The sequence below is a fragment of the Cervus elaphus genome, chromosome 9 (genome assembly GCF_910594005.1).
Source record: "Cervus elaphus chromosome 9, mCerEla1.1, whole genome shotgun sequence".
In the NCBI taxonomy this organism is placed as follows: Eukaryota; Metazoa; Chordata; class Mammalia; order Artiodactyla; family Cervidae; genus Cervus; species Cervus elaphus.
Genome location: NC_057823.1, coordinates 59,475,871 through 59,498,851, shown reverse-complemented (window position 1 = coordinate 59,498,851; position 22,981 = coordinate 59,475,871). Strand labels below are relative to the sequence as shown.

Here is a 22,981-nt window from a genome sequence, read left to right as displayed (position 1 = left end):
GTATGCTGTAATGTTCTTTATCTTTCTGGCTTACTTCACTCTGTATAAGGGGCTCCAGTTTCATCCATCTCATTAGGACTGGTTCAAATGAATTCTTTTTGACGGCTGAGTAATATTCCATGGTGTATATGTACCACAGCTTCCTTATCCATTCATCTGCTGATGGGCATCTAGGTTGCTTCCATGTCCTGGCTATTATAAACCATGCTGTGATGAACATTGGGGTACATGTGTCTCTTTCAGATCTGGTTTCCTCGGTGTGTATGCCCAGAAGTGGGATTGCTGGGTCATATGGCAGTTCTATTTCCAGTTTTTTAAGAAATCTCCACACTGTTCTCCATAGCGGCTGTACTAGTTTGCATTCCCACCAACAGTGTAGGAGGGTTCCCTTTTCTCCACACCCTCTCCAGCATTTATTGCTTGTAGACTTTTGGATAGCAGCCATCCTGACTGGCGTGTAATGGTACCCCATTGTGGTTTTGATTTGCATTTCTCTGATAATGAGTGATGTTGAGCATCTTTTCATGTGTTTGTTAGCCATCCGTATGTCTTCTTTGGAGAAATGTCTGTTTAGTTCTCTGGCCCATTTTTTGATTGGGTCATTTATTTTTCTGGAATTGAGCTTCAGGAGTTGCTTGTATATTTTTGAGATTAATCCTTTGTCTGTTTCTTCATTTGCTATTATTTTCTCCCAATCTGAGGGCTGTCTTTTCACCTTACTTATAGTTTCCTTTGTAGTGCAAAAGCTTTTAAGTTTCATTAGATCCCATTTGTTTAGTTTTGCTTTTATTTCCAATATTCTGGGAGGTGGGTCATAGAGGATCTTGCTGTGATTTATGTCGGAGAGTGTTTTGCCTATGTTCTCCTCTAGGAGTTTTATAGTTTCTGGTCTTACATTTAGATCTTTAATCCATTTTGAGTTTATTTTTGTGTATGGTGTTAGAAAGTGTTCTAGTTTCATTCTTTTGCAAGTGGTTGACCAGTTTTCCCAGCACCACTTGTTAAAGAGGTTGTCTTTTTTCCATTGTATATCCTTGCCTCCTTTGTCAAAGATAAGGTGTCCATAGGTACGTGGATTTATCTCTGGGCTTTCTATTCTGTTCCATTGGTCTATATTTCTGTCTTTGTGCCAGTACCATACTGTCTTGATGACTGTGGCTTTGTAGTAGAGTCTGAAGTCAGGCAGGTTGATTCCTCCAGATCCATTCTTCTTTTTCAAGATTACTTTGGCTATTCGAGATTTTTTGTATTTCCATACAAATTGTGAAATTCTTTGGTCTAGTTCTGTGAAAAATACCGTTGGTAGCTTGATAGGGATTGCATTGAATCTATAGATTGCTTTAGGTAGAATAGCCATTTTGACAATATTGATTCTTCCAATCCATGAACACGGTATGTTTCTCCATCTGTTTGTGTCCTCTTTGATTTCTTTCATCAGTGTTTTATAGTTTTCTATGTATAGGTCTTTTGTTTCTTTAGGTAGATATACTCCTAAGTATTTTATTCTTTTTGTTGCAATGGTGAATGGTATTGTTTCCTTAATTTCTCTTTCTGTTTTTTCATTGTTAGTATATAGGAATGCAAGGGATTTCTGTGTGTTAATTTTATATCCTGCAACTTTACTATATTCATTGATTAGTTCTAGTAATTTTTCCCAGCAATCTTGATTCCAGCTTGTGCTTCATCCAGCCCAGCATTTCGCATGAGGTACTCTGCATATAAGTCAAATAAGCAGGGTGACAATATACAGCCCTGATATACTCCTTTCCCAATTTGAACCAGTCCGTTTTTCCATGTCAGGTTCTAACTGTTGCTTCTTGACCTGCATACAGATTTCTCAGGAGGCAGGTAAATTTTGTAATTTTAAAATAACATCAGCATTTAATACCCTTTAATTAAATTGGAGGTATGACCTGAATTAAAGGGAAAGAGAAGATGCCAACTCCCGTGGCCTTTGTGTGGGTCATTCCACTGATGTTGCTCTGCTCTCTGACCTGGTCCAGGCAGGTTATGGAAGCAGATTTCAGTTGGCCCAGTTCCTACCACAGGGAGTCATTAGGAGTGATCACTCCTTTGCATTTTTTTTCATTCACTCATTCATTAGTAACTTGAGTGCCAACTACAAGCCAGTCACTGTGCTATGTGTACAGTGGAGAGAGTTAGACCTTGTCACTGCTTTTAGGGGACTGCACTCCAGGGAAGGTGATGGATGTCAATCCACTTCATGTGTGTGTGCGTGTTAAGTTGCTTTAGTTGTATCCAACTCTTTGTGACCCCATGGACTGTACCCCGTCAGGCTCCTCTTTCCATGGGATTCTCCAGGCAAGAATACCAGAGTGGGTTGCCATTCCCTTCTCCAGGGAGTCTTCTCTACGCAGCAACTGAACTCAGGCCTCCTGCATTGTTGGCAGATTCTTTACTGCCTGAGCTGCCAGGGAAGCCCGGAGTGGGTAGCCATTCCCTTCTCCAGGGAATCTTCCCAACCCAGGGATCAAACCGACTTCACTTATGTCTCCTGTATTGGCAGGCGGCTTGTTTACCACTAGGATCACCTGGGAAGTCCAGTCCAATCCACACATCGTATTAAATAAGGTAGCTTTGGCACAGAGTAAGGAGACATAGTGAAGGAAGGTGATGGTGTGTAATGCCTACTTAATATGTTATGGGCATCTGAGGATAACATAGACACAGTACCTCCTAGCCTGCTCCTCCCCGTCTCAGCTCGTGATGACTCCATTTTCCCAGTCATTTGGGCCAAGTTCATCTTGGCATCACCCTTCACATCTGTCTGTCTTGCATATCCAACATTCGACACTCAATACCTGCGCTGCTACCATTCTAGTCTATTTCTTGCTTGGTTATTCCATTAGCCTCCTAACAGAATTCTTTTTTTTAATTTTTTTTTACTCTTGTTTCTTTCTGTACCAAAGCCAGGTGCTCCAGTAACTTTTTTTGTTTAGGGTCCTTGTAGTGTCCTAAGTGTTCAGCCCTAAAGATCTGCCTGCTGCCACACCCTCTTTGTCCCTGTTACCTTCTGCTCCCCTCCTTCCCCTTCAGCAGCCACACTAGTTTCCATAGTGTTCCCAGAACACAAAGCACTTACTAACTAGGGATTTTGCAAAGGCTGTTCTCTCTCCCTGGAATGACTTCTCCTTGCTATCTGGTTCACTTACTCATTTTGGCCTGTGTTCAAATGTCACTTTGTTCAAGGGACTTCTCTGACCTACTTATGTAAACTAATGCCCCTTGTAGATTTTTATGCCCTTTAACCAGCTTCTTTGTGCTTCATAGAACTTGTTATTGTTGTTGAGATGCTAAGTCACATTTGACTCTTTGTGACCCCATGGACTGCAGCATGCCAGGCCTCCCTGTCCTTTACCATCTCCTGGAGTTTGCCCAAATTCTTGTCCATTGAACTGGAGATGCCATCCACACATCTCATCCTCTGCTGCCCTCTTCTCCTTTTGCCTTCAGTCTTTCCCAGCATCAGGGTCTTTTCCAATCAGTTGGCTCTTCACATCAGGTGGCCAAAGTACTGAAGCTTCAGCTTCAGCATCAGTCCTTCCAGTGAGTATGCAGGGTTGAGTCCCTTTAGGATTGACTGCTTTTTTTTTTAATTGTCTGTCTTCCCATCTCTTCCCATCTCTATAAGTTTCATAAGAACAGTTACCTTATTTTCCATATCCCCAAAACCCTGGACATAGTTGACCTTCAATAAATATTTGTTGAACAGTTTATTGGATGAATAAATGATGTAATGAGAAACAGTAACCCACTAGCCGTAAAGTTTGGGACAGTGGCCCAATTCCAGTAACATTCAGCTCATTCCGTCTCTCCCGCCATTCTGTGTCCTTCCTACTGTTTATTAATCAGACATCATTTTTTGCATACAGCTGTAAGAGGTTGACTAGCTCATGCCCCTCTGAGCTGCATTTCCCTCAATAGTTCCTCTCCCTAATGATGATAGTCCTGAGCATAGTTCAGTGGGGTTAGTTCAGCAGGTGAGCCACGTGTGTTTAGTCATTTGGGGACTCTAAGCACCTGATTATTTCAGGAGACCTTCCGTCTCGCATCCTGGGCTCCAGCCAATGAGTTCTTCTCATGTGAGAGAACTGTGTGACATAAAAGAAGCATGAGAGGGAGAAAATTTAGATCATCCAAAAGCAAACCACAGCATTTTCCCTTTTATGCCCTTCTTGACTATCACCTTTTGTACTTAGCATGCAGAAAAGCCTGAATTTACTAATTGACCATTACTAATGGATGCTCCATTTACCAAAAGTACCTTGAGGTTCCTCTTTGAGGTTCCTTTTAACCAGCAAGCTTCCCTCGTACCTGTAGGCAAGAATTTAGGTCACAGAAATTCCATTTGCCTTTTACAACAGAGACACCTGATGGAGATGTGATGAGCAGGGAGGCCTGACTTCTGAATCCAGGTTTGTCTTTCTTAGCAAGCTCTTGGGCAAACTCCTCCACCTGTCTGTGCTTTCATGTCTTTGCTTATAATCATTTAATTATGGGGCTGTTGTGAGGAATCTTTGAGTCCTGCTTCCCTTGGTACCCAGCATACAACAAAACCTCAACATATAATAGTTAGAGCATCTAATTTGTAAGAGGTATTCAGTATCTTATTTGTGTATTTCCACATGCATGTTCTATTATGCTAGGTTTATGGCTGTTATATACATCAGTGACGGTTTGTAGCTTCAGTTTATAAGAAGCCCACGTTGACGTGCTTACCTACTATGAGTGGCTGTCAGGGGCTCCTCCATGATCCTGGAACACATTTTATTATATTTTTTTAAATATTTCATAAATGTGTTTAAATGGAATAAGAGAATTCTAAATTGAGTCCTGTGGAAACTCAGAAAATTAAACATTTAGATAATTTTTTAATATGATGGAAAGTAAAACCTCGTGGAAGAGGCATTAATGAACTTGACTTAGGGCAGTGTTCTCAGTCACGCCTCTCCAAATGGCCTGGAACACATTTTGAATGACCATCCCTTGCTGTATTTTTCATGCCTGCAGATTCTGAGATTTGCTTTCTGTTTCCATTTGCTGTCAGTGAATTATTTTAGCTTCTAACTTTGCAGATCCTAATGGCTTATACTTCTTATTTTCCATAGCAAAAAAAGCCTATGGATAAAGGGAGTGAAGGACTAGGTACCAAATCTGGCTGTACCTGCTTAGCTGGCTGGATTTCCTTCCTTCCTATTTTGATGCGGCATTGTTTGATTTCCCTGTTTGCAAATGTTCTCATTGCTTCCCATCTTGCCAGCCTCTTGATCATTTTCTTCCTTCAGGAGGAAGAAAAAACAACTGCCACCAAAACTTCATTTGCCATACAGTTTAATTGAATTTATGGCAGCTGTCACAAAATAAAACAAAAACCTCACGAATATGAATACGGCAACTACTAGGATTAGGTAACCTCTGAAGTTTTAAAAGAATTCTTCAAGGCATTTATTTGTAAATTGGACTCCATTTGCATATTTCATAAGCACAATGCAAATGTATTATTTATCAGGTGGTCTAGGCATGCCTGTTCAAATGAATGGTTGCAAATTCAACCTTCATTTAAAAAATCCTTGTTATAAATTTATTCCCCCAGCTTGCAGGACAAATGGGCCTTTCAACCCTGCCTTTCCTATTTTATTCAAAATACTCCAGGCTGCACACTAAGAATGACCTTTCTCGGGATTATAGGCCTGTGGATTGGAAAGAATGGGCTCCAATATATAAAATTACAAGGTAATTTACAATGTTAAAATTGCCTGTTCCCATTGAATTGCATCTATCACAACAATACCCATTCCAAAAATGATCTTGCAAGGCTTCAGACAGAAGTACAACGTCCTCACACTTAGGCAACTTCGGTTGTGAATGACTCAGGAGTCGGGTGTTTCATGCCTTAATAACTTATCTGACCTTCATGGGCAGGCCTGAGAAGAAACTGATTTTGAGCTGGTGCTGGTTCCTGTTGGTCTCAGACCCAATGGGCCAGAGAAAACCACACTTGTCAGTTCCAGGGAAACTAATGAGTGAATAATCCGCACAGGAGAAAATAAGATTCAATAAGCAGGTCGCTGTTTGGCTTTTTGCCACTTGTGCTTTATAAAGTCACCATCCATTTTAAGTGAAGCGAGTAGGAGAGCTATATATTTTTTTTTTAATATGATTGCTGTCTTTGGTGAAAAGTAATTACAGACAGAAAATGCTGAACATAGAGGAGTATTTGCTAAAGCATCTATCAGGGCTTCATTTTTTGCACGTTTCCCGCCACCCCCACCCACCCCCCGCCCCCCGCCCCGATGCTGAAGGCATTTTCATCCTTGTAGAGATGCACGATGTTCTCTGTATGAAAAGACTGAGACACTGGTTTAGTGACAGACAGCTGACCCTATATCCTGACTCCTTTCTGCTTACCTGTCATATCATGTATTTGAGCACTGGTTTCTATCCTGTAGCAACAGCTTCCACCCTAGGATTAAAGAGATTCTTCTCCTGCTAGTCTAAATAAATTAAACACTCATTTCCTGACCTTTTAATAGGTGCCAAGAGATGTTTTAGGTTCTAAAGGTGAAAGGATAAATAAGACATAGGTCCTGCCCTTAAATAATTTAGAGTCTATAAACAGATGTAAATAAATAATTATAATGCAATACTATTTGTACTTTGCTACTTGACATTTTGGCTAAAGGTTGAATGCAGTGAGGCAGAAGATGAGTAAAATATATTGTTCTGAAATGATGTACCTCTTAAAATCTAAAAATGGCTGGTTTTTCTTGTGGAAGAAATAAAAATGATTTGTGTAATTATGCAAAGATAACATCCTCTTTCTCCATTTGTGTATGGGGGACTAGATTCAGCTGTAACTGAATAAAGAGTGGCTTCAACATATTAAGTTGGACTTTTTTTCTGCCCTGAAAAGCCAGAGGCAGGCCATTGTTGTGTTGGTTCAGTGGCTTAAGTATATCAGGGTCAAGGTCTCTGTGGTCCTTTTTCTTTGGAATACCAGGAGACTGTGATAGCTCCTGTCACCACTTATTATTTCAGAAAGCACAAAAGAGGACAATGGTATATGGAGGGAAAGTGGCATCTGTATCACAAGACAAAAGATGCTTCCAGATACTCCTAGGAGGAGCAGATGTGAGTCACAGACCATTCCTAGCTGCAAGAGAATCTATGATTCCAAACATTTTTATTTGTTTAAACAAGACAATGGGTAGTAATGAACAAAATCAAGAATCTGTTAGTAAGACATAAATAAAGGATGGATATTGCATTAGGCAGCCAGGAGTTTCTGACACATCAGTTGCCAGAAGTACAAAGTAAAGGGACAATATGGAAGAGAGAATAGCTATCTGAGGACATAGAGTCTGCTGTAGAAGCTGGGGGTTGATATGGAAACAATAACCTTATTAGAAGCCAGAACTGTATCATAAAGTTGTTTTGATTATATATATAACTTCAAAGTTAATTTCACATGAGTAAACAATCTGATCATCTATGTGATATGACAAGAAAAAAAATATTCATTTTGTCTAGAAATGGTCTTCAATGGTGACTTAAATTTCTACTCTCAGGAATCTTGTAAGAACTTTTCAAAGAATGTCTTATAGTGCTATTAGTTATAGATGATAAAATATTAACTCAAGGCTTAGAATAATTGGTTTCTCTGGTTAACACTACCTTTTGCAGGAAACATGGTCTGAGGGAGTGGTATGGATAAACACACTTGAGGCCACAGGGATGATGGGATGCCATGGTGGGAGGCCAGGAACTTCTTAAGGCAAATGAATGTTTTCATTGGATGGAAACATAAACAGGCAAAAAATTTTGAAGATACTTGAGGGCAAAGGGTTATGGAACAAAAACATAGCCTAGTAGATTTCTACCTTCCTTTTTTCCTTCCTTTCTTCCAGGCCAGATGACCTAGCTGGTGAATGCTACCACACATTTAAGGAAGAAATAGTACCAATTACACACAAACTCTTCCAGAAAATTGAAGAGGGGTGAGTAATTCCCAACTTATTCTGTGAGGTTAGCAGTCTTTGATACCAATTTCCCTCATGTGTATAACTGCAAAAACTATAAACAAAATTTTAATGATTAAAATCTAACAATATACAGAGATATAGTGCACCATGACCAAATACAAGCTTACTTTAACATTAAAAATTGGTGTAATTCACCACATAATAAAATATTAAAGGGAAAAAATATCACCACAATAGATGCAGAAAAAACATTTCACAAAATCTAACATCCCTGATAAAAACTCTCAGCAAACTAGAAATAGAATGGAACTTCTTTAACCTGGTAAACAGGTAAATCAATCTGTGAAAAATGTACAATTAATATTATAGTTAATGGTGGAAAACTTAAAGGCTTCCCCTCTCAGTTTAGGAATAACAAGCATACCTAATTTCACTGCTTCTGTTAAAATTTTTATAGGAGGTTTTAGCCAATGGAACAAGGCAAGAAAAATAAGACATATACATAGCAAATAAAAGATACTTTTTATCTTTTATTAAAAGACAAAGACAGGATACTTATTTAGGAAATATAAGAAAAGATACTTATTTAGGAAAGTGCACATTTAATATACAATAAGCTACTAGATTCCCAGTAGAATGGCTAAAATATCTGCCTATATAGTGAGCTGGTGTGGATGTGGGTTAACTGAAATTCTCAGATGTGTTGGTGATAACAATCACTTCAGAAAAAAAATCAATTTAGATTGGCATTTCTTATTGTTAAAAATGATTACACAGGAGAAGGCAATGGCACCCCACTCCAGTACTCTTGCCTGGAAAATCCCATGGACGGAGGAGCCTGGTAGGCTGCAGTCCATGGGGTCTCGAAGAGTCAGACATGACTGAGCGACTTCACTTTCACTTTTCACTTTTATGCATTGGAGAAGGAAATGGCAACCCACTCCAGTGTTCTTGCCTGGAGAATCCCAGGGATGGGATCGCACAGAGTCAGGCACGACTGAAGGGACTTAGCAGCAGCAGTATGCGTGGTTAATGCTAGTTTTTCAGGGGTCCAAAAATAAGCATGATTCCTGTCCTCTGAAGAGATAGAAAGGGACTTCCTGCCTGTCTAGTGGTTAAGACTCCATCTTTCAGTGCAGGAAGTGAGGATTCAGTACTTGGCTGTGAGGCTAAGATCCCACATATCTCAGAGCCAAAAAACCAAAGCATAAAACAGAAGCAATATTGTAACAAATTTGATAAAGACATAAAAATGTTTAAAAAGAGAGACAGGAAAATATATGAACATTCAATTGAGCTAATTAAGTAAATTTCTCAATTTTTAAAAATTATCAGGACTCCTTTTGACTCTTAAAAAATTGTTGAGGATCCCAAAGAACTTCTGTTTATATAGCTAATATTAGTATTTACCACATTGGAAATTAAAAATTAAAAGTGAATAAACTTAAAATACAAACATAAAAAAAAAAAAAAAAAAAGATTACACATACCATGATACTCAGCTAGGTATTTACCCAAGAGAAATAAAAGCATATGCAAATACCTATATATGAATGTTCCTAGCAGCTTTAGTTGTAATAACAAAAAATTGGAAACAGCTCAGATTCAGGTAATGGGTCAGCAAACTGTGCTATATCCATATAATGCAGTGCTAGTCAGCAATACAAAGGTATGAACTCTTAACACAAAGATGTGGATTAATCTTAAAATAATTTGCTGAGTGAAGGAAATCAAAAGGAAAAAAATACATATAATAGACTTTTCATTTATAAAAAATTATAGAGGATACAATTGAATGAATAGTAACAGTGAACTGGTCAGAGGTGCCTGAGATGGGCTGAGGAAGGTGGAGGGGTGGTGGTGAGCAAGAGCTGGAAAGAATGATTATAAAGGAGCAGGAGAAATATTCTGAGGGTGTTGGCTGTATGTATTATGTTGATTTGAGTGATGTTTGAAAGTGGTAGTATATCTCAATACATGTCAAAAGTTATCAAATTGTATACTCTACATATGTCCAGTTGAATAAATGTCAAGTTCATCTCCAAAAGCTTTTTTAAAGAGTAGAAAGGACTACACTAATCATCTACTAAGGCCTTGTGATAAATAATAGAAAATCATTACAAAATAATCATTGTGTATAGGGAAAACTTTGAAAAAATATAATACTTTGATATATGCTACTTTTTAATCCTATTCCCAAATGACAAGCTAGGATGCATTGGGGGAAGAATAGCTGTCTTTTCCTTTTCTCAATATCTAACACACAAAAATTTACATCCATCTTTTTAAAGTTCTTATGAACCTCCATTTCCTTTGATTAGTAAACTGGAGTGAGATTTCCAGTCAGGCACATTGCTGTGTTATTACTTCTTTGAGAGTATAAAAATTTTTTCTTTTGTTCAGCAAATAAATTTTAGGATGTAGAATCAAAAGAAAAATAAAAATGAACAGCTCCACTGTCTCACCCATACCCCAGATTTTGTCCCCTCATCCCTTCCTCACTCATACATCCAGTCATCTCACTCATACATCCAGTCATCTTGAATTCTTCTGGATTCTTCTTTCTTAAAATCAGTCAATATAGCCACTATCTCCCATCCTCTTGTCCTTCCTCCCATCAAATGGTTTGAAAGTCAGTTTAGCCAATTAACAATTTGCTTGTTGATTAATACCATGCAGTGAATAGTTGCTGTTCAGTCTCTCAGTTACGTCCGACTCTCTGAGACCCCACGGACTGCAGCAAACCAGACTTCCCTGTCGTCACCATCTCCCGGAGCTTGTTCAAACTCATGTCCATTGAGTCAAAGATGCCATCCAACCATCTTGTTCTTGGCTTTTCCCTTCTCCTCCTGCCTTCATCTTTCCCAGCATCAGGGTCTTTTCCAATGAGTCAGCACTTTGCATCAGGTGGCCAAAGTATTGGAGCTTCAGCCTCAGCATCAGTCTCTCCGATGAATATTCAGGATTGATTTCCTTTAGGATTTAATGGTTTGATCTCCTTGCAGTCCAAGGGACTCTCAAGAGTCTTTTCCAACACCACAGTTCAAAAACATCAATTCTTCGGCACTCAGCCTTCTTTATGGTCCAACTCTCACATCCATACATGACAACTTGAAAAACTGTAGCTTTGACTATACAGACCTTTATCAGCAAAGTAATGTCTCTGCTTTAAAATACTCTGTCTAGGTTTGTCATAGGTTTTCTTACCAAGGAGCAAGCATCTATTAATTTCATGGCTGCAGTCACCATCTGCAGTGATTTTGGAGCCCATGAAAATAAAGTCTTTCACTGCTTCCATTGTTTCCCCATCTGTTTGCCATGATGTGATGGGACCAGATGCCATGATCTTCATTTTTCGAATGTTAAGTTTTAAGCCAGCTTTTTCACTTTTGCCTTTTACTTTCATCAAGAGGCTCTTTAGTTTCTTCTTTGCTTTCTGCCATAAGGGTGGTGTCATCTGCATATCTGAGGTTATTGATATTTTTTCCGGCAATCTTGATTACAGCTTGTGCTTCATCCAGCCTGGCATTTCTCATGATGTACTCTGCATATAAGTTAAATAAGCAGGGTGACAATATACAACCTTGGTGTACTTCTTTCCCAGTTTTGAACCAGTTCTTTGTTCCATGTCTGGTTCTAACTGTTGCTTCTTGACCTGCATACATGTTTCTCAGGAGGCAGGTAAGATGGTTTGGTATTTCCTTCTCTTTAAGAATTTTCCACATTTTGTTGTGATTCACATCAGTTCAGTTCAGTCGCTCAGTCATTTCTGACTCTTTGTGAACCCATGGACTGCAGCATGCCAGGCTTCCCTGTTCATCACCAACTCTCAAACTTGTTCAAACTCATGTCCATCAAGTTGGTGATACCATCCAACAATCTCATCCTCTGTCATCCCCTTCTCCTCCTGCCTTCAATCTTTCCCAGCATCAGGGTCTTTTCTCCGGAGTCAGTTCTTTGCATCAGGTGGCCAAAGCATTGGAGCTTCAACTTCAGCATCAGTCCTTCAGAAGTTCTCAGTTCACGTACTGTTGAAGCATGGCTTGGAGAATTTTGAGCATTACTTTGCTAGCGTGTGAGATGAGTGCAGTTGTTTGGTAGCTTGAACATTCTTTGGTGTTGCCCTTCTTTGGGATTGGAATGAAAACTGACCTTTTCCAGTCCTGTGGTCACTGTTGAGTTTTCCAAGTTTGCTGCTATATTGAGTGCAGCACTTTCACAGCATCGTCTTTCAGGATTTGAAGTAGCTCAGCTAGAATTCCATCACTTCTACTGGCTTTGTTTGCAATGATGCTTCCTAAGGCCCACTTGACTTCACACTCCAAAATGTCTGGCTCTAGGTGAGGGATCACACCATCATAGTTACCTGTGTCATTAAGATCTTTTTTGTATAGTTTTTCTGTGTATTATTGCCACCTCTTCTTAGTATCTTCTGCTTCTGTTAGGTCTATACTGTTTCCATCCTTTATTATGCCCATCTTTGGATGAAATGCTCCCTTGGTATCTCTAATTTTCTCGAAGAGATCTCTAGTCTTTCTCAATCTATTTACTTCCTATATTTCTCTGCATTGTTCACTTAGGAAGGCTTTCTCGTCTCTCCTTGCTATTCTTTGGTACTCTGCATCAGATGGGTATATCTTTCCTTTTCTCCTGTGCTTTCACTTCTCTTCTTTTTCCAGCTATTTGTAAGGTCTCCTCAGACAACCATTTTGCCTTCTTGCATTTCTTTTTCTTGGGGATGATTTTGATCACTGCCTTCTGTACAGTGTTGCAAACCTCCACCCATAATTCTTCAGGCACTGTGTCAGATCTAATCCCCTGAATCTATTTGCCTCTTCCACTGTTAATCGTAAGGGTAGGTCACACCTCAATGGCCTAGTGATTTTCCCTACTTTCTTCAGTTTAAGTCTGAATTTGGTGTAAAGAGTTCATGATCTGAGCCACAGTCAGCTCCCGGTCTTGTTTTTGCTGACTGTATAGATCTTCTCCATCTTCGGCTGCAGTGAATATAATCAATCTGATTTCAGTATTGACCATCTGGTGGTGTCCATGTGTAGAGTCTTCTCTTGTGTTGTTGAAAGAGGGTGTTTGCTGTGACCAGTGCGTTCTCTTGGCAAAACTCTTTTAGCCTTTGCCCTGCTTCATTCTGTACTCCAAGGTCAAATTTGCCTGTTATTCCAGCTATCTCTTGACTTCCTACTTTTGCATTCTGGTCCCCTATGATAAAATGGACATCTTTTTTTGGTGTTAGTTCTAGAAAGTCTTGTAGGTCTTCATAGAACTGTTCAACTTCAGCTTCTTTAGCATTAGTGATTGGGGCTTAGACTTGGATTACTGTGATATTGAATGGTTTGCCTTGGAAATGAGCAGAGATCATTCTGTCATTTTTGAGATTGCATCCAAGTACTGTATTTCAGACTCTTTTGTTGACTATGAGGTCTACTCCATTTCTTCTAACGGATTCTTGCCCATGACAGTAGATATAATGCTTATTCAAATTAAATTCACCCATTCTGGTCCATTTTAGTTCATTGATTCCTAAAATGTCAATGTTCATTCTTGCCATCTCCTGTTTGACCACTTCCAATTTACCTTGATTCATGGATCTAACATTCCAGGTTCCTATGCAGTATTGTTCTTTACAGCATCAGGCTTCACTTTCACCACCAGACACATCCACCACTGGGTGTTGTTTCCACTTTGGCTCAGCCTCTTTGTTCATTCTGGAGCTATTTGCTCTTCTCTAGTAGAATATTGGGCACCTACTGACCTGGGGAGTTCATCTTTCAGTGCCATATCTTTTTGCCTTTGCAGTGAATTAAACCCAACAAAATCAATCCAATGATGATTTCAGTGTGATATCACTAATGGTTGCTTCAATTCCATGCCAAGAAAAAGTTTGACTTAAAAAATCTAACATATCGAGACTTCCCTGGTGGTCCTGTGGCTCAGATTGTGCACTACCAATGCAGGGGGCCTTGTTTGATCCCTGTTCTTGGAATTAAGGGCTTCCCAGGTGGTGCAGTGGTAAAGAGTCCTCCTGCTAATGCAGGAGACTTGGGTTTGATCCCTGAGTCAGGAAGATCCCCAAAAGGAGGAAATGACAATCCATTCCAGTATTCTTGCCTGAAAAAACCCTATGGACGGAGGAGCCTGGAGGGCTTCAGTCTGTGGGGTTGCAGAGAGTCAGACATGACTGAGCATGCACACATACTGCAATTATGACTCAGTGCAGCCAAGTAAATATAAATAAGTAAAAAATTTAAAACCTAAAAAAATAAAATATGATAATATTTGTTAATACCTTTGCTGTTCTTGTTCATATGTTCCTGTTCTTTATGAGCTCGCTGGCAAGTTGGGTATATAGAAATGACCTATTTTTACTAAACATAGCGGCAATTGCTAAAATGGAGCAATATGTAAGATGTTAAGTTAGCAAGTTTTAAATAAAAATAAAAGCCTGTCTTAGTCTAAGTCTAGAGTCCTCTTTTTAAAATTATAGTATAAATATGATAGTATAGTATAAATATAAAAGTACAGTATAATATACTTTTTTAAAATTTAAAATATAGATGATTTACAATGTTATGTTAATTTCTGCTATACAGCAAAGTGAGTCAGTAATACACAGATATATGTTCTTTTTTATTTTTAACTCTCTCTGATGTGGCAATCTCCTCTTGGAGAACCAGCATTCTAGATAGAAAAGTTTTTATACTAAGTTGTGGCTGATGTGTTAGTGAGACATACATTCACACTGAGAGCCTTTTTAAAGTCATCATGGTCTCCTCATGACAACACACTCAGAATCGCGCAACTGTAGGGTCTTTTTATGTAGTTGAATACACATTTACAGCTGTCTCATGGCCAATTGCAAAATAGATTTTTCTCAAAGAAAAATTTTCTGGGCAAGGATCATGTTCTTCTCTTGTCTCTGTCTCTGTCTCTCTCTGCAGAAAAAATCATGCTACTGATGCCAAGCCCCTGAAAATAACTCTTTACAGCAGTCTCCCAATCAACAAGGAGCTTTATTGGCTGCATGTCACACCCTCTGTTCATTGTATTCCCGCGGCCAAGTTGGCACAGAAGAGGCAGCACAAAGGCTAACCCTCAACTCCAAAAGGGCCCCACTGGGGCAGTGCAAGAGGAGAGCCAATGCTGGGCATGGGAGTGCTGGCATCTAGCTCTAACTCTGCTGTGAACTCACTGTGTGTCCCCTCTGGGCCCCAGGGTCCTCTGCTTTTAATGAGGCAATTGGACCACATGCTCTCCAAGGGCTGATCAAATTCAGAAATCAGCTCTTGCATGAACCTAGAAAGAAGACAAGTGCATACCATCTGTGGGCTGTCCTCCTGGCCTTCCAGTAAGTGGCACTCAGACCTTCCTGAGCCATAGTTGTGAGAAGAGAGGAATAAGCATCTTCCGGGATGTGTAGCTATGTGATCTGGTAGAGAATGGCTTATTGACAACATTACCATAGCAACTGGAGTGCCATTTGGTATCAAGGTTCAGAGAAAGGCTCAAGGTGGGCAGTTTAAGAGAAACACGTTTTCCTTTCTCACCCATGTCAACTTCTTCCTTCCAGCCCATCCACTTTAGAAATTAATGTACTTCCCTAAAGCACAGTCACTAAACCAGACAGTTATCTTACTAAATCATCACCATGAGAGGGAGCCTGGTGGTAAAAGGAAAACCTGGTATCAGAAATAAAACTGCCATCTTAGAGTACTAGGTCCACAACAGTGCCTTTACTGTATTGTGAGTCCTCTCCCCTCTTGGGGTCTTGCTTCCTAATCTGTCAAATGGAAAGAGCCAGACTAGGTACTATCTAAGGTGTCATTCAGTTCAGATATTCTAGCCCGAGGTTTGCAAACTGGTGACATAGAGATCATACTCAATGCGCAGATGTGGTGTGTTTGCCCTGTGTTGGATCAGACACACAGTGTTCAAATTTGAATTGATTGACTACATTTAAAAATTTTGAGTTTATGCATAATAATCCAGATTTCCTGCTTCTTCTGGAAATTAAGCAAAATCCAGGCAATCCAGTAACACTGGACTGAAATCCTTCATGGCAGCGATTAGCTGGTACTAAGTAGCTGCTGCCCCCTTTTATACAGGTCCCACCATCCCTGCCATTTCTGAGGTGATCACTGACTCAGGTCATGTATCAACTCTGCTGAGCATCTGACAGCTAGCCAGCCTTTCCCATCCTAACTGATCAAGGCATTTGTGTTTTTAGCTGCTGTCTAGCTCTTTTAGGATAGAGAGGACATAATCCAAACTCTTTACATCACTAATGCCATCACTAGGCAGTGATCTTGGTGGAAGATAGAAACTGGGTCTGAAGACTTCCTTGGATGAGAAAACTGGCAGTAACATTGGCTGCTTTGACCTCTCATACTAATCAACAGAGCTTGTGGGCCTAGGCAACCATATCTGTGGGTGATGGTTGGAAATGTCACTGACATTGGTCACATGATCCCTTGCTCTGTAACTCTCAGCAAATTAGGAATTCTCTATGACTTGGTCTTTTCACGTGTGAAATAAGTTGATTGACAATAAACAAGCTTCTATCTAAAGCTAAAATTTCATGAAGGAAAATAAATACTCATACAAAGGCCCATGTATTTTTAAAACAATTGTTGAAGTATAGATTTATAATATGTCGATTTCTGCTGTATAGCAAAGTGATTCAGTTACATATATATGTATATATATGTACATTCTTTTTCTTATTTTTTCCATTATGGTTTAACAGGTTATTAAATATAATTCTCAGTGCTACACAGTAGAACCTTGTTGTTTATCCATCCTATATACAGTGGTTTGTTTCTGTTAATCCCAAACTCCCAATCCATCCCTCCCCTACTGCCTCCCCCTAGGCAACCACCCGTCTGTTTTCTAAATCTATATGTCTGACTATGTTTTATAGATAGGTTCATTTGTGTCATAGTTTAGATTATACATATAAGTGATATCATTTAATATTTGTCTTTCTCTTCTGACTTACTTCACTTAGTATGGTAATCGCTAGGTTCATCCATCTTGCTGCAAATAAAGAGGCCCATATTTAAATCTGCCTCTGTATGTGTGTGTTTCAGAGTTATATATGTCCGCTTATTTTAAAGCACTTTTTTTGCATGATAATAGATGCAGAATCTACACTTAGAATCAGAACTCTAAGTATGGAGTTAGACTCACTGGTATAGGACTTGCACTAGGACAAACATCAGGAAGAACTTTATCTGTAACTGGTATTCCCTAAAAGATAGAAGCAGTCCAGACCCAACAGTAGAATTGGCAGTTTAGAGAGGACCAGCGTGACTCAGAAAGGAAGAGTAGAAACTTATCAAAGAAAGCCTAACGTTGAAATCCAAGACCAGAGCTAGAAATGCAAGCTAGAAATCCACATTACAGGTGGGTTCTCAACCAGCTGAGCTCCCAGGGAAGCCCCAGAAACATAAAAAGGATCAGCAATAGGCCTGTGGGTTGAGGCCTCTCTATACACTAATAGTTGCTGTGAAATGCCTTTTGTATTCTCTCCCAGAAGCTAATTTTATTGAGAATTATAGCCCTGTGTAGTCTTAGAGGAGAGACAGGTATAGAATATAGACAGAATATTGAAACTGTATTCTAGCTCAGCTTTCCAAATGAGACTTTAGTTCAAGCTGTGTAGCCTCTCTGGGCCTAAGGACTCTGACTATTAGCTGGGCAGGCTGACCTGGGCACACTGGGAATATTGGGATTTCATGGGTAGGATGACTTTGGCAAAGAGGGAATACTGGAATTCAGACAGCCAGAGTGGAAATCCCAGCTCAGCCATGTCCTAGTTATGGTCTCAGAGGAGTTCTGAAAACTTCCTGGGTCTCAGGTTCTTCACCTGTAAAGTGGGGTTCTAGTACTACCCTCCTTGTAGTGAGAGGAGATGTGAGAACGGGCCAGTGCATTTAAAGTATTTAGCGCAGTATGTACTTCATAGCGACTAACTGAAATTTGCTCAGCTTAAGTTCTTCTTCTTTTTATTGACTAGTGAACCTTTCACGTCCTTCACCAGTATATTCTTTATTAAGTTGCCTGACTGTGCCTAGTGCCTTCAAAATGGACAACTCTAAGAGATGGGCACTGTATTATTACTGTCATTTTTAAAATGGAAAACACAGACTCATCATGTCTGGGGACTTGTGTCGGGTCAGAGCCAAACTACAAACCCCAGCTGACTACAGAGTGTATCCTCTGTGTGATGACCCTGTGCGGCTTCCACCCAGTGTGCCGTCAGCAACAGTGAGAAAAGCAGATGGGCAACAACGCCACTCAAGTGATAACGTGAGCGAGGGTTTCCACGTAGGAGTCCAGGAAAAGTCTGTCATGGGTGATGAGGGTGGCTGCGTAGCTCTCTGTGTGTTTTCCAAAGGTCAATTTGGTTTCAATGTTTGATTTTTTTTTCTGCTAATGTAATCATTCTTAAATTGATAGACTCTCCCAAAATTTGATGATGCAGTATTCCCCTTAATTGTAAAGCCTAGTGGAATTGAAAGGGACATCTGTGCTGTTGATCAGTAGACTGCCACTGCTGCCATCCAAAAATGTTCATCAAAAGGGCCATTTTGACTTGAATATATATATATGTGTGTTGTGTGTGTGTGTGTACAAATATATATATAAGTATATGCATTAGTATTGGATACGTATATTTTGGGGAATTGGAAGTCATAGTAAGTCAGAAAATCTAACCCTATCAAAGGTCCAATTCAAATTTGAAACAGAAATCCCCACCGACCAAAACAGGCACCACATTCGTCAGAACTGAATCCCCAGCCCTGTGTTAGCCACCCCCCACCCCCATCACCAGTCCTGTTTCACTTTCCTCTGCTCTCCAGTCAGCTCCGACTTTGGCAAGCAGTCAAGAAGGGAACAAGAGAGATGGGAGTTCTCTGAGTATCTGACCCCTTACTGGCCATTCAGCCATGCAAGCTGTGAGACCAGCTTAAAAAAAAAAAGTTGCCTTTCTTTTCCTCTCTCCCCTCTGACAAACTGCCTCTTTCTCCCTCCACCATCAGGGAGGGAAAACAATGGCCAGCCTTAGCGTTCCCATGAAAAGGGGCAGTCACACAGGGTGTGACCACAGGCCGGCTGTAACTGCTCCAGGACACTGCCAGGGGCCGAGAAGGGACAGCTCGGGTTGCTCCAGCTCAGACTGGTCCTGGCACAGTCAGATGGAGGAGCCAGAGCTGTGATTTGCTGCAGGACGCCATACTTGCAGACCGGGCATCCTTCTAGGAAGCACGAAGTTCTCCTCTCCCCGAGATGATACCTGGTGTGCAAGTCTTCTTTCAGAAGTGCATAGATTACACTCTGTGTTTCTTTCCTTGTTGGTCTTTTCAGGATAACTGGGGGGCCTCACCTAACCCCAAGTGTCTCTTGTGTTGCTTTCAGGGCTTGGGGCGCTCACCCAGGACACACCATGGTGCTTCAGCCAGGTGAAAGGCACTGTGGAGATTGGAGCCACAGAAGGTAGGAGAAAGCTCCTGCTCCCCCTTTTCCTTGCCTCCTTTGGGTTTGAGTTGGTTCCAGATCTGAAATGTTCATCTCTGTGTCCATGAATGTAAGTCCCCACACATCCCAGAATAGCATTCTGAGCTAGAAATGGATTTAATCATCTCTTTCTACCCCACCTCCTTTTTTTTTCTGTTGAAGCTTATTTTATTCCCACTAATGAGGCAGCGCTGAAACAAACTTTCAGTGAAATTGGTTGGCAGAGAGAGAGGCTGAACCAGGCAAGTCTTGTTTCAGGATGGGCTGTTAGTTCTATAGGATTCTCAAAGCAAACATTTCAAGGTGGTCAGGCGTTCATCTCATCCTTCCATTCCATGTTGAAGATGACTTGCCACTGTACCTGAAACATATGGGGAGAAAGAGGAATTCAAATTTGACTTGAATACAAAGTGTGGGTACATTGATTCCCAATATCAGCATATAATTTCCTTTCTGGCTCTCAGGAGATTATCCTATTCCAGGTTCTTTACCTGGGATAATGCATTCCTTTTCCTCCTCCTGAAGTACTTGCATTTAATTCTCTTCACTTTCCTCCCTTATAAGCCTGAACTTGGAGACCTTTAAGACTTTCCCATAAGATGTCTGTGTTTCAAAACAGCTTAGTGATAGGCAATTGGAAGGAACTAGAATGGCACTTCTGGGTGTTTTAAATAAAGCTTTACTTGTCATGGCAGAATGCAGTAAAGATTGCCTGAAGCAGGGTATACTGCATGGATGGTAGGTATAGATACCGGGTGTGGTATAAGGCAGGTCTAAAACTAGTATCCATGAGTGAGGATGTGAATAGTTGACAGAGCTGAACCTGAATACGGAAACTAACATGCATAAGTGCATGGAAACTTTTGGGTCATACTATAGCATTATAATTCTGAGTAAAAAACTGCTTAAAGAAAAATTATTTTGAGTAATGTGGAGGAGGTATTTTAATCTGCAATCTTGCTGTAATTCATTTCTAGAAACACAACATAATTAATGGCAGATATCATAAAACCAAGCAATTTATGGATAAAGAGAGAAAGCACTCCAAGATTAATTAATGACTAAATCTGTAGAATTATAGTTTTCTGTAGCACTTGCTAGTTTTTCAACGTACAGTCAAATGAAGCTTTACAAACAATTCTTACAAAGCCCCTATGAAGTAGACAGAGCAGGTTTTAGTAGGCCAATTTATGTTCATCTAATCAAAAATATTTGTGTCTTCTATATGGCAGCACTGACCTAAGCCCTAGGGAAAAAGAGAAGGGAAAATGCCTTACTCCCTAACCTTATGAATCTTAAGAAAACTGAAGCTCAAGTTAATCAGTTGGTTTAAATCTTGGCTTTGATTCCAAATCACTTGTGCTTTTTAAATAAGAGAGACTTCCAGGCCTTGGGGATACTGACTTAGGGTTTCAATGACCAGGGTGATACAGTGTATTTTAATGAGCTCATCAGATAATTCTGAGGATGTGGACTGGCTTTTGGGATCACCAGGCTAGATGATTTGTTCCAGATTATCCGTTACTCTCAGACTCTGGACTTAAATCTTGTCTGTGTGACTGGCTCCCCACCTACTATAAGGACTACGAGTATCTACTCAAGGTACAATCAGTGGAGGACTTACTCTAATAAGTGCTTAAAACAAATGAATAAGAATGTAGGCATAGCATTTGCACAGTGCTTTGCACTTTGTGAGTACCCAATATTTGTAAGCAATTATTACAAATATTATAAATAGACCTTCATTCTAATTTTAACCCTCACCAAAACCTTATAAGTGGTAGGTGTTTTTATTCCCACTTAACTTATAAAGATATTAAAGCTAAACAAATAAATAATGAATGAAGTCTTTGCCAAAGGCTCCCTAGCTAATCAACGGGTGAGCTGGGTTTCAACGGAGCCTACAGGATCCCAAGCCCAGCTCTTTAAACACTGTTGTGAACACAGAGATTGTCACATTGTAGGTTGGGATAAGGCCCAGGAATTGGCATTTTTCACATATGCCCTTTTAATCGTCATGGCAGGTGAACAGGAGATGGGTTTAAATATCTGCTGCTCATAAGTAAGTACTGTAACTCACTTGAACTAACTATTAATGGAATCATAGAGTCAGAGGCAGAATGATAATCACTCTTAACTTTTGTCTTAAAAAAAATCACTCTAAAGTGGTGGAAAAATGGAGAATTGCTCTTTAAGAGGAGAATCAGTTTGGACCCTAACATGTCCAACTAATACTACCTCAATGGCAGTTGAATATTTGTTGAGTGAATTAATGAGTGACCTTCAATTAATAAAAATCAAGGTTCTTAAAAATTAGGTTTTTTAAAATTGGACTGCTCTATCCAAGTTGGTTTTCTGCACTGTTCAAAGTCAATAAAAATTATTCAGCTTTTTTTTTTTGCTTAATGAGTTTCCTTTTTTAAAAAACTGAGTATCATTGACTTAGAATATTGTGTTAGTTTAAGGTGTACTTAAACTAATCACAGAAAGTGATTCAGTGTTATACACTTTTCTTTAGATTATGTTTCCATTATAGGTTGTTACAAGATATTGAATATAATAGGTTGTTAAATATAATGTACTATAAGGTAAATCCTTGTTGTTTATCTATTTTATGAATGATGAATACTAGTTTGTATCTATTTTTATATAGATTCATTTGTATTATTTTTAGATTCCACATATAAATAATATATAATATTTCCCTCCCACTTTATGTATTTCTATGAATGATTTTTCTGTTCCATTTCTACTGCTTTCTAGCGGGTAACCTTCGCCAAGTCACTTAATGTCCCTGTGCTTAAGTTCCCTTGTCTGCAAAATGAAGCTAATAATATAGGTATCAATTAGGATGGTGTGAGGGCTAGGTGACTATGAAATCTAGGTTGTTATAAGATGCTCAGATCACATTACCTGCTATTACTGTATTATAAAGGCAGGGCTGAGATTAGGTAAAGTGACAAAAATACAGATAGATATTTTAATTCAGTATTTTTTAAAAACCAAAATTACTGAGACGAATCCATGATGAACAAAATATCAAAATGCTTAATAAAGAAACGATCAGTATTACTAATTTATTTTTCAAAGATCAATATGGCTCAGCTTGGCACTGTTACTGCTGATTTAATTAAATGTATATCATGAGTATCAACTAGTAGGCTAAATTTTTTTCACATTCCAAATTATTTAGTAGGCTATTAGATGATTGATACTTTGGCCACCTGATGTGAAGAACCGACTCGTTGGAAAAGACCCTGATGCTGGGAAAGATTGAAGGTGGGAGAAGAAGGGGATGACAGAGGATAAGATGGTTGGATGGCATCACCAACTCGATGGACAGAAGTTTGAGTAGGCTCCAGGAATTGATGATGGACAGGGAAGCCTGGCATGCTGCAGTCCATGAGTTGGTTATGACTGAGTGACTGAACTGAACTATAAGT

At 39.6% G+C, this 22,981-nt stretch overlaps 1 protein-coding gene across 1 annotated transcript in view; it reads left to right on the top strand.

The window, feature by feature from the left end:
* Nucleotides 1-19,154: 19,154 nt before the first annotated feature.
* Nucleotides 19,155-22,981, top strand: part of PPP2R2B (protein phosphatase 2 regulatory subunit Bbeta) — a 512,720-nt gene continuing 508,893 nt past the window's right edge. The window contains exons 1-2 of the mRNA XM_043913169.1: nt 19,155-19,320; nt 19,440-19,517. Coding sequence (XP_043769104.1) covers nt 19,468-19,517 — 50 coding nt within the window. The 5' untranslated portion in view covers nt 19,155-19,320; nt 19,440-19,467. The remainder of the gene's footprint in view (nt 19,321-19,439; nt 19,518-22,981) is intronic.